Source organism: Syngnathus typhle, linkage group LG4 (genome assembly GCF_033458585.1).
Source record: "Syngnathus typhle isolate RoL2023-S1 ecotype Sweden linkage group LG4, RoL_Styp_1.0, whole genome shotgun sequence".
Taxonomy (NCBI): Eukaryota; Metazoa; Chordata; class Actinopteri; order Syngnathiformes; family Syngnathidae; genus Syngnathus; species Syngnathus typhle.
The window spans coordinates 16,093,625-16,105,763 of record NC_083741.1 but is presented as its reverse complement, the minus strand read 5'-3'; the positions used below and the strand labels follow the sequence as shown (position 1 = coordinate 16,105,763).

At 43.1% G+C, this 12,139-nt stretch overlaps 1 protein-coding gene across 1 annotated transcript; it reads left to right on the top strand.

Moving 5' to 3' along the window:
• The first annotated feature begins 7,818 nt into the window (after positions 1-7,818).
• On the top strand, positions 7,819-11,895 carry rcn1 (reticulocalbin 1, EF-hand calcium binding domain). The gene is made up of 6 exons (XM_061277152.1): positions 7,819-8,306; positions 9,008-9,201; positions 9,338-9,516; positions 10,519-10,579; positions 10,766-10,965; positions 11,146-11,895. The coding sequence occupies exons 1-6, from the start codon at positions 8,086-8,088 to the stop codon at positions 11,251-11,253; spliced, it is 963 nt and encodes a 320-aa protein (XP_061133136.1). The 5' UTR covers positions 7,819-8,085; the 3' UTR covers positions 11,254-11,895.
• The last annotated feature ends 244 nt before the right edge of the window (positions 11,896-12,139 follow it).

Here is a 12,139-nt window from a genome sequence, read left to right as displayed (position 1 = left end):
TGATTGCTGGAAACCCATCTGGTAATAGTCTTGCCCGGGACCTCCTCCCCCCTAATCAAGGTTTTAATTAAAGACGGTTGAGGGCCACGGAGAACATGAAGGCCAGTAATTAAGACTAACATTGGAGCCAACAGATGCAGAGCTTCTCCCCTGCGTGTGCTGGTGCAGAACAGAAAGATCCCCATTGGACAAACCCGAGCGTTTATGCGTATGGGAGAATATTCAATAAGAATGCTGTGATGTTATAGACCTATGTATATATGCAAAATAAGACAAAGACGTCACGGGTTGGGTAAGTGCTACTGTATCACACAAATACTTGTATGAGTTATGGTTGTTTTGCATAACAACTGTTTATTCTCATATTTATGACATCATGGGTAATTACGACCTTTGTCTTGTCAAATTCCTTTGCAGCGTGGCCTTAATTCTCCTCTGTAAATTCCAGTCATTGATAAGGTGCAAGGTTCAAGTTCATTACTTAACCCTTCGTTCCCAATTGCAAGCACGTGTGAGGGAGTGAATCCAAGCAGTGTAGGATGTATGTTTTCATATTTCTCTGACGTGTATTGATTTTGGAACAGCTGTTGGCGGGGTTGTCGCATGAAAGGGCCCTGGTCACCCTGCGTTAGTGTAATTCCTGCGCACTGGTCCGACATGAGGCCCCCATAAAAACATCGTCAGACTATTGTGTAAGAAAAGTTGCATGTGTGTGCGCGCACACTCGGCTGCACTATGCTGCACTGAGCTGCACTACGCAACAAAACATTGGCCCTTACCAAATGCATTGTAACATTTTGAAAGATTTTCTTCAGATGGTTGAGCAGATGGGGGGACGTTTAAGCCAGAAACCCCTGCAAAGTCCCCTTCCTGCTCAGCTATACCAAGGAGATTGCACTTTGGCTTCTTAACCTCGACAAACCATGAAACGATCCACCAAACATAATAACGACTTGCCACAGATAACCTAAAATCCACAATAGAGGTTTAGTGAAATAAAGTTGGAAAATAACAACATACAAATGACAATCAAAAATAAAATAACTTTAAAATGCTGAGCAAGTGGTTTTCTGGGCATTTGTAATGTTTTGATACGACGTGTGTGTTGCGGTGATGAACATGAATTACCGGAACAAAAAATTCCACATATTATTTGCCAAATCATCTCAGACATCAGGCAGGGAGATGAAATTGTCTGGTTCAAACACACTACTGCGAGCCATGGTTGCCACCTATGGAGCTTTTCTGCCCCCTAGCGTTCAACAGAATATAACCAAAACTATAGGCATGAAAAGAGAATTATCTTGCATCTTTTTACAAACTAACAGGAACCGCTGTATGGCGTTTAAGTTAGGGCATTTACTTCATTGTTAGGGTCAATGGTTTTATTTAATTAGTCCCAAGGCCTCCCCCAACAATCCAAACTTCATAAGGGCACTTGAAAATGGGAAATGTAAGGGGCGGTGAAATCATAAAAGTGTCATCTGAACAAACAGAATATTCTTGACAGAAGGTTTACTGTTTTATCGACTTGCCTATGTGACAGTCGTTACAAATTGAGTAGATTAAATTTAATCGATAAATGGTGGATCACCTGTCGCAACACTTGTATATGCTACAGAAATTGATAATGGTGCCTTTGCATAACAATATTGAGGTGTGGTGTCAATGGGGGAAACAATGACTATGAATTTTTGCTGCAGGCAGGATTTATTTGAAAACCCTCAAAAGTTTTCTAATAATTACACAGATGTCAGGATTGGATTTAAACACTTCTATAAAGTTTACCTATTTCAATTGAACTGATTCTGAGGGATATTCCATTTCCTTACAGATCATTTTTCTCTTATTACTTGCTCCATTTGCGTAATAATAAGATGAGGCTGACTAACTTCCCGCCTTACAGGCGGCACTGTCCTTCAAATTGGTCTGCTACTGGTTCCGCTGGTACACGGGGGGAATCCAGCCATTAACTATAATGTTAAAAGAATGAGTCTTAATTTTCCATCTGGTTGCATAGGGAGAAATGTCACACGGGCTGCACTGAAATTATTGTTGTAATTATTACAGGAGCAAAGTGACGGCTGATGAATATACTACAATTCAGCTTGGCCTCAGCTTTGTATGCATCTTTTTGAGGAATTACAATATAATAGGATGCAGCGATCACCCTGAAATCAAATTAAACATTATGTTTTTAAATAGCCTTTAAGTGTCCAGCAGATCACCCTTTGCGGTGTTTTGCATTGTAACGTTACCCTCGCTCACCTCTTTGACTGACATTTACTTGTCAATTTGTGCTATTAAGTGCAGCCTTTAAGTGCAATGTTTTTACCTACACCTAAGATAGCGACAGACCGAGACAATTTAACAGGCAATTTAACTGACTGCGCGTTAGTGAAGCTGTCTGAGTACTGCTCTCTGCCAGTGCGCCATGGCATGATGGATGTAGGCAGTCTGGTCTACGTGAAACGACACACAAGACACAATCCCAAATGCTACTGAGCGCACGAGATACACAGCGATACACAGACACGCTGGCCCGCCATATTTCCCCCAATACAAACGCATATGGGCCCATCAAGCGCCAAACTCCTTTTCCATTAAGTCAACATCTTGCGCTGGCGGTTGGAACAGAGCGGGGCTGGAGTCAGGTCGTCCAAATCCGTCAGTAAGAGGAGGCAGAGGCGTTTGTCATCCTCCTCTCTGGGCACCATTCTCCTGGAAGAGGGAAGGGGCGACAGAGGGTGGTGCAGCCATGAAGCATCTGGCCCCGCTAGCTCCAGCTGCAGAGTGAGAGGGGGGACAGGAGCCGCGTGGCAACCCATGGGAGACCCTCGCTCGTCAGCCAAAACCGCCTCTGCGCCCTGTCTATGGGATGGAGGGCAAGGGAAACACATCAGACGGGCCACGGAACCAATGTGCGGGGCCTTGTGACCGTTTATCGCTGACATTTAGGTATTTCGAAGTGCGTGACAACACAAGTGTCCCATGAGGAACTGCAAATATTAAACAGCCGCCTTGTAATAGCTGTAACCAAATCTTTATTATTTCCAGTGCACCCTTTCTGGTCCTATGGTCCTCATCACACACATTTCCAGTGAAGTTTAATGAGGGATGACCCTGAAATCACAGGTCACAGTGATGACACAAAGAGGCCTGGAGACAGAATCTAGCATCAGAACATAAATGATGAAAAGCCAACAGCGGACATTTAGCACCAGTCTCTGTAGCCTCAGAGGGCAACTTGTCATAGGATCTAAACCTTATTCAGAGCCTGGGGTACGGCATTTAGTATTAGCACTTAACGTCCTAGCGTGTCCGAGGGCTGTCCACTGATTGAAAGAAGAGATCAAATTGGATGTTTGGAGGGGAGAGATGAGAAGTTCACAGAGGGCCAACACATGCGTTGTTCCTACTGTGAAGTGTGACCTTTACGGAGGGAAGATCTTGGGGGCCGAGCAGCCCCTTGCTCACTCATTTGTCCTGTGGGATTAATTAACCTCATTCTCCCAATAGGCCTCTGGGATTTGCATTTCAGATTGGATGAAGTCCTGCAGGGAGCAGGGGGGGGGGGGGGGCTTCATGCTCTTCCACTCTGATCACATCCAGGTGTAAGTTTTGAAACTCGTATTTGCCGTTGTGTTTTGCAGCTCGACCATGATCGTACAGGACGAGGGTGATAATGATGTAACGTGTGGGAAAAAAAGACTCAGGAACTGTGCGTGTGGTCCTTACCTTTCTCCAGGTGGAATTCACCAATACATGTAACACAGACCTTTGTGAGGGCATTATTATGGTTAGTCAGACGAGCAAATGAAATTAACGACACGGACCGCGAGCATCTGTTTGATGTCAGTACTGATATGTCAAGTGGGACTGCCGTGCACCATTGTCAGGTTCGGCTATATAGATGCGCGTCCTTACAATGTGCTAAATGTCATATTCCCATAAGATTCGGCGCAAATTCACCATTCTTCCCAAAAAGCGAAATTAATGTCAATCACAGCGGCGGAACGCCAGAGGCTGCCAGCTCACACGACAGGCGGCAGTCCCTGCAGTCTCGTCACGGCCGTCCCCAGACGCTTCGGCACAACAGCTCCAGCTAATCTTCTTTTCATGGTCTTCATTACGACCTGTCAGGACATAAATTGACAGTAAATGGCCACGTTTATGAACATGGCACTAAAACAGCTTCCTTAACTGTTGTGGCCCCTCGTGCAAATGTTAGCGTAATATACTGACCAGGGGAATCAATTAAGAGGGGACGTAAAAAACGATGCCCGCACACACAAACACACGTGTCTTGACAAACGGGGGATGGGAGGGGGGGGGATCTCACAAAGCCACTTCCACCTTAATACAGCTCCTCAAACATTATGTCCGCTGTTGATGACCTCCTTTGAAGGCCTATACAGACAGACACTTGCTCGCCGCATATTTGCAGCGTGAGTAATGACGGCAAGGGCCACGCTTCACGGAGCAGAGCGTCGACACACAAGCCTCGAGTCTGAGGCTCGGCGCGGACTTCGCCATATAACACAGTAATTACTAGATCAAATCTTCTCAAATTGAGCCAACGCTGTTCTGTGATCCCTCCTATACTAATCAGCACACCGAGGTATGGCCACAGGGCTATAAATTGCTGACTTAATTAAAACCAGGACCCCTCTGTCATCTAATTACAGGGAGAAAAGGTTATTGCTTCAATGCAATTTTCCAAATATGATTCCCTCACAGTTATTAAAGGCCTGGGTGTCATTTATTGTTTTAGATTTTTCAATATGGAAATGGCCCCAGTGACAGACGTAATGACTCGGGGAAAACGCTTCATCTCGATAGCGGCCTCAGCCCGGCCTGGCGCGGCCATTTGTCTGAGATAAGTGGAGCGAACAGGAACCGGGGAAAATGTCACGGGAGGCATCCCATGATTGCCTCCACTTTACAGTTGTCATTAAACAGAGCAAAGGTTTCTTTTCTCCTCCGTGGCAGCACTGAGAAGTTTATTAATCTATTCAGAATAGAGGGGGTGGTGAGTTATTAGAACTATGAAAAGTCAGAATGGTGGGGAGAAGGCAAATGGCGGAGGGGTAATTGTGTGATGAGAGACATATATTCGCTGTTATTGTTCAGTCAAATAAACATTCTTTGGCTGACCTCCCAAACCTGCAGGAAGAGAATGCTTCCAAAGAACATGCTGCCAATTTGTAGAAAAGAAGAAGCCTGGAATGAAAACACAAATGCTAAATAGGGTGCCTAAATAAAACAGTTGTAGTAAATATGGCATGGTTTTTGTTTATTTCAAAATCTGACCAAGACTTGTGACAAAAAAGTAGATGGACAAGCGATAATACCTTTATGCTTAGCCCATTCCGCAGCATACTCGCTTCACGATATAGTAAAAACTAAAAACAGTATTGAATTGCTCCCAAATATATTTAACAAGAGGTGTGCAAATGTAGAAATGACACATGAGCAGCTAATTAAAACATTTACGTAGCACACATTTATTCTGTATTCTGGCTTCAATCACATCCACCTCCATAAAGCTCAGTTATTTATGCAGCTATAATAATCGCATACTTGGATAAAATACCCAGGCTTTAAACTAACTCTGAAGCTTGTGAAGCAGAAACAATGATTAGTACATGAAATTAATAGAATCGCCAATGTGCTGTTGTGAGCGTGGGCCAGGAGGAGGCCAAAAGAGAAGTCTACGGCCTGGACACTAATGCTGTGTGTCTCCCACCATAGGGTTTTCTTAATTACATTAACCAAATGCCTTCTGCAGAGTGTGTGTGTAATCTCATGGTTAACTGAACATCCCTGTAGCTGCCCCCCCCCCCCCCCCAACACACACACACATAAACACACACACATTCCCCGTGCTTTCCTACAGTGAAATATTCATGTTGAAAGCCACTCTTCTACTTCCTCCCTGCAACATTTGAAAGTTGTTTCGGGCAATGTTACTGTTGTTTGACATCGATGATAACTTACCAACGTGCTCCATAAGAGCGAAAGTTTCAAGGCCTGGGTTTTCCTGTGGTTGGAGGTTATAATCAAACATCATTTTGGGTATCAGTTAAAACATTTATATTGTCTTTGGTGGGTAAACTGTATTTTAACAATTTTTAAAAATATACAATGCTTCCTCTTTTTGAATATGTACATGCTTAGTGAGCCTTGAGTGCCGAGTTGTTGATGTTTGAGTTTAAAAAGAACAACTGTTTGTTGAATAAAATGTACTCCACTTTTTTAGCATTTGTGCACAATACATATGAATTGAATCAGTATTCAAGTTATTTCTTTTCTATATCCAGTGTTGATGTTCAAACTTCATGTTACAGTGGCTTACAATTTGCATCTCACTAAGTCGCGAGTGTTTGGGCATGTTGCGAATGCTGGTCTTTCATCAGGGTTCCGGAAAGGTTGCAAACATTTCAAAAGATTGCAATGTCTTTCTTGTTGCGGCAAGTAAAACTGTTTGCGGCTATTGAAACTGCTGCTAAATGTCTTTGTGACCTTGGATGAACGCTGACAAAAAAGACACATACAGGCCGTGCGCAAAACTACCGCCAACTTTTGCCGCTTGGTGAGGTACGGGCTTGCTATAAGATTAAATATACAACTTTATGAATACAACTTGTGCCTTATTTTGGATCATGACTTATATATATATATAATATACTACTGTATTGCAATATCCTCATGGTGATGCTATTCGTGCCAACTATTTTTGAGCGGGGCGGGTAGTTCTTGGTGGTTCATAATGCATCATTTTTATACTTCAGGTGCTCACTAGGTTTAAGTTTTACAAGATTGACTGACTATGATAGTTTGAATTAAATTTTGCTTGAATATTGTGGACTTCTTCACCGCTAGATTATTTGCTAAACTCCAAATGATACAACACTGGGGACTTAACTTAAGAGGTTCCATTTTAAATTTAAAGGCTGCATCTGACAACATGGGTAAAAACACACAAGCACACACAGTTTTATATTTGTGCACATCTGACGACACACTAATTTGAATTGACCAGGCAGGACTAATTTAAATACATGAAGTATTCATTAATTGAATAAAGAGCCTAGTTAGCCTCGGGGCCCTTTTATAAACTAGGGTGTACTATTTATGCAAAACAGCAATGTGCCATGTGCTGGCTTATTATGCTAATGTCGAATGGCAAAATACATGTTTCTTCTGCCCACGACCAAGGATTAGGCATGGCAGTGTCAGCAAGTTGTTTGGAGGCTACGGACTCTGCTCTTTCTCATTACAGCATGTTGGGATGTTGATGAGTAATGTGATTCTTCTGCGAGTAGATATGATCACACCCACTGTCCAAGCAAACATGTTCTGAGACTCACATTTCGAAAAATGAGTTAACATTCACTGCTTGTTTGTCTAATTGAGTCGGTTTATTTTAGTTCATTTAATTCAAAAACTGTGATTTTTTTTCACGTCTTATTATGACTTTAGCACTTTGGAGCTATCCAGTGCTGGCCGTGCGTGCTCCATAATATAAAGTTGAAATAAACAAGCATGCTGGTGCAGGCTTGCACACAGCAATGAATTCATATGGCTTTAAACCAAGTTGAACACCCATACGTTATCTTTGACGCACGAACGTATTTCATTTGTTTTGCGCAACCTGATGCTGAGGCTGACTGCTGACTTTGATAGCGGCCACATCCTTTCCGGTTGGGTCTGCCGCTTGCAACGTGGCGCCCAAATTCCTCTCGTCCCGCTCTGACCAATGCTGTGTGTGGTTGTAGAGAAGCGTCGGTGAGCCCCTCCTAAAACTACGCTCTGATTGGCTAGATTGGAGTAAACCGGAAGTCACCGCCTGGTTTTGTCCTCTCCACAAGCAAATAGGGTTGCGTCGAATACGTAAAACTTTAAGGTACGGTGACGTTACGGACCGATCTGTCCCGAGCGTGGTGTGACATATTAAAGTAGTTTAATACAGATGTGTGGCTCGCACTGAACGGCAAAAGAAGGACCAGTTTAGGAGCACTGCAGAGGAGCGAAGTTCCAGTGGCCTGCTTCCAAGCAAAAGCCTGTGCTTGTTCCTGAACGATGGAGGTGTTCATCTTGATGTTCACGCTGCTCCTGTGGACCGCTGCGGCCCACGGGAAGCCCACCACGAGAAAAGAGCGAGTTATTCACGAAACCAAATTAAATGAGAGGACCCAAGAAGACAACAACAGCTTCCAGTACGACCACGAGGCCTTCCTGGGCAAGGAAGAGGCCAAGACGTTCGACCAGCTCACCCAGGAGGAGAGCAAAGACAGGCTCGGGTAAGTCAGGATGTCTGAGCCGTTTCACACCTTCCACCGAGTGTGAGCGTGAGTGTTTGTTGTAAATCAGGCACGCTCACTCCAGCTGAACAAGTATCTTGCGTGTAACTGTTCATTAATATTTACTATCAAAGCGCGAGTGCATGACAAATATGTGCAATCCATGCCAGCGAATGTGCAAACTTGATCATTGTGTTGCCGGCGTATTCCCACACACCTAATGACTTGATTTTAATTATACATCGTCATTAAAGAAGCATTGTAGCCGATGACGTTCAATGGCTGCCACAAAGCAGCAACATACACGCCATACTTTCTTCATTCAAACGCATGCAATGGGTTCTTTTGACTCTATGACGCTTCTTACGTGGCTAGAGGGGGCTCGCTGTAGAGTGGGAGGACCCCATGTACATCACAACGTGGCAGCTGGAGTCTAAGAATACTAGTCTTAAATTGGGCTGCTGCCCCTCCCATTCCAGCTTTTCTACCGAAGCTCAGTTTCCTCTCATAGCCTAAAATTCAGATAACTTGCGATTAAAAGTTTTGAAATCCATGTTGTGAATAATATACAGACTTTAGAGACATATCAGAGCTGCTGAATAATGTGTAGTTACTAGTATGTGTTCTCCAAATGGAACCTAGATGGAGAAAAAGCCTTTGTGTAATGGAGTTTTCAACTTTTCTTGATATTTGCATTCTAGTAAAATAGTGGGGCGAATCGACAGCGACGCCAATGGACTCATCACCACAGATGAGCTCAAAGCGTGGATCAAGCGTGTCCAGAAGCGCTACGTTTACGAGAATGTGGCCAAGGTTTGGGCAGATTATGACCTCAACAAAGACGACAAGATATCGTGGGAGGAATATAAACAAGCCACCTACGGATACTACCTTGGTAGGAAACACCCATCGAGGGTTCAATCTGCAATATAATTCCTCTTTTATCACCTCAACATGTCATCACATTTTTGCAGCCGTGTATTTCCGTTTGTAACTTAGTAAAGTTCACGTTTGGATCTTCATGCTCTCAGCCAATCCCGAAGAGTTTGACGATACGACAGACCAGTTCAGCTTCAAAAAGATGCTTCCCCGTGATGAGAGGAGGTTCAAAACAGCCGATCTGAACGGGGACCAGGCGGCCGATAAGGAAGAGTTCACGGCCTTCCTGCATCCTGAGGAGTTTGACCACATGAAGGAGATTGTGGTGCAGGTAAGTCTTCTGTGAGCACATTGTTCCAAAAAAGAGGCACGTGCAGCCTGCAGCAGGTCCCATCAGATGGGCTACATATTGAAATATGCAAAATTCTGATGCTTGCTCCCAAATCAAATTTTAAGTCTGCCCTTCAAATGATAGTTTGTATATTTTTGGTGGAGCGGGTCCAGAGGGGACGTACTGGCTGTCCCATTTAACACTCTGTCTTTAAATATGAATTTGGCCTCGCGGAGCAGTTGCGTGGGAAATGTTTCGCAGTAAGGCACTATGCTGCCGTGTTCATAAAAGTTGTACTACCCATTTGACGGAGTTAATTATTAAAGGCTCATTTTTATGATTTCACCAAACGGGTACTGAGCAACTGTTCAGCCTTTGGCATCTCTCCGATCGGGCTTGGGTTGAAGTTAATCAGCGGTCAGTTTGTTCCACTGACCTGCTGGAAAAGACTCCCCTGTTTTGACACCTTCTTTCACACATCACATCACTTGACACTTGAGAGAAGGCTTGGTTACAAGCTACCATCGGTTGGTTCCTGCATCCATTCATTGGACGGTTTAGTTGACAAATGTTGTGACCTCCAACATCATTCAAGCATTAAATGATGTGCGCCCTCATTTTTTTATCATTTTATGCCACATGCTTAACCTGTTTTTTTGTATTTCACTGGTGCGTTAAAATACAAGTGACCCGGCGTTTGCAAAAAAAAAAAAGAGCATTACATATGCTTAAGACAACTACATAGCTTTGCTTTAAAAAAGTCAGTTTAGCTTAATGCTAACAAACAATTCAAAACGTAAAAAAACCTGAGGCTGAGGAGTGTGTTGGTCCACATCAGCAGTGCTCCTTGTAATTGTAGCATCAGTGTGCCAGACCAGCTGTAAAGCGACCCTCGTGTTGAGTCACACGGCCCAAGGCAACTTGTTTCTCTATTAGTCAAAGTGAAAGTTCTGGCTGCCGTTGACCCTCCTTAGTGACATCACCTCGTTGTGCCAAATGCAGGAAACCTTGGAGGACATTGACAAGAACGACGACGGCTTTGTAGACGAAGACGAGTACGTTGGTGAGTTCAAGTAATCCGTTTCAACCAGAGCTTGTTTGCGTTGAATAATTGGAAACAAAAGTGTTCCATTACAATTTAATTGCAATTTTATAATTTTGCTGAAAATCTAGTACCAAATGCTGATAAATTATCTTTAGTATCGGTTGACTTGGAGGTTATATTCATAAATGCATTGTCTGCTTTCAGCTGACATGTTTGCGAACGAAGACGGCGGCTCGGAGCCAGACTGGCTCAAAACCGAGAGGGATCAGTTCTCCGACTTCAGAGACTTGAACAAAGACGGTAAAATGGACCGGGAGGAAATCCGCCAATGGATAATGCCACAAAACTACGACCATGCCCAGGCTGAGGCGCGACACCTAGTCTACGAGTCCGACCAGGACAAGGTACAACTTCTTGACTCATCATTTTATGTTTTGAAGTCATGTTATTCCAAATGATGGTGTTTGTGAATTTTGTTTGCAATGAGTAAAATGAATGTACAGATTTGTTATGAATATCATGATAATAAATCTCATTCGTAATGATAATCATGCATCCCTAACAAGAATGACATTGTTTTTCAGGACCAGATGTTGACAAAAGAAGAAATCTTGGAGAATTGGAACATGTTTGTCGGAAGTCAAGCCACCAACTACGGAGAGGACCTCACCCGTAACCATGATGAACTTTGAGCTACACTTTGACCTCTAATGTATGCGTGTTTGTGTAAGAGGTTAAATTGATACGAGAGAATCTCAAGAGACCAGCTCTCTTTGTCAGTGTTGGTTTAAGAACCATCACTGCAGGACTCGTTGATCAAAAAGAGTCCTACCACTAACACTAAAAGGTCAAAACGTTTCAGCAAATGTTTCTGACATTCAGGAGCAGAAAGACAACGTTCTTCCAATCGATGGTGCCTTGGCTGCCTCAAGTCTTCAAAGCCGAATGCGACGCTTAATGGGTAGCATTTTGATAAAAAAACGTTAATGTGAAGCCGTACTTCAAAGAACAGAACTTTATTTATTTACGTTTTAGCTTTGGCCTAGGTCTGGCAGTGTATGTTGGGGGGAAAAATGTTTTAAATGTTTTAACTGATTCTCTTTTATTACGTTAATACAGTGATTTGCACGTGATATCTTTTTTTTTTTTTAAATAGCCAGTGAAATCTTTGCTTTTCTTTAAGTCTATTTATTTGTCACTCCCTTGTTACGGTTGTTTCCAAACACTGCATTAACTTGAATGGCTCATTGTGTTGAGGATTGGCACGCATAATGTCTTGTTTTCCCCACATTGAAAAAAATTGTCAACAAATAAAAGTGTAACCTTTAATTCTCCATTGACTATGGTTTGCAGGAGTTGATGACCAAGTTGTGATAATACCGTATTGTTTCTTTTTCCTAATTACCCATAAAAATTACCGAGTGTAATTCTCTAGAGCTCTAAGATAATGCTGACTTCACATAGATGATAATTTGGTTCTGACATTCAACTTTGGTGGTTGCACTGTACAACGTACCGCCCATTTTCGAAAGCTATTGTCCACATTAGGGTCACGAGTGAGCTGGAGCCTGTCCCAGA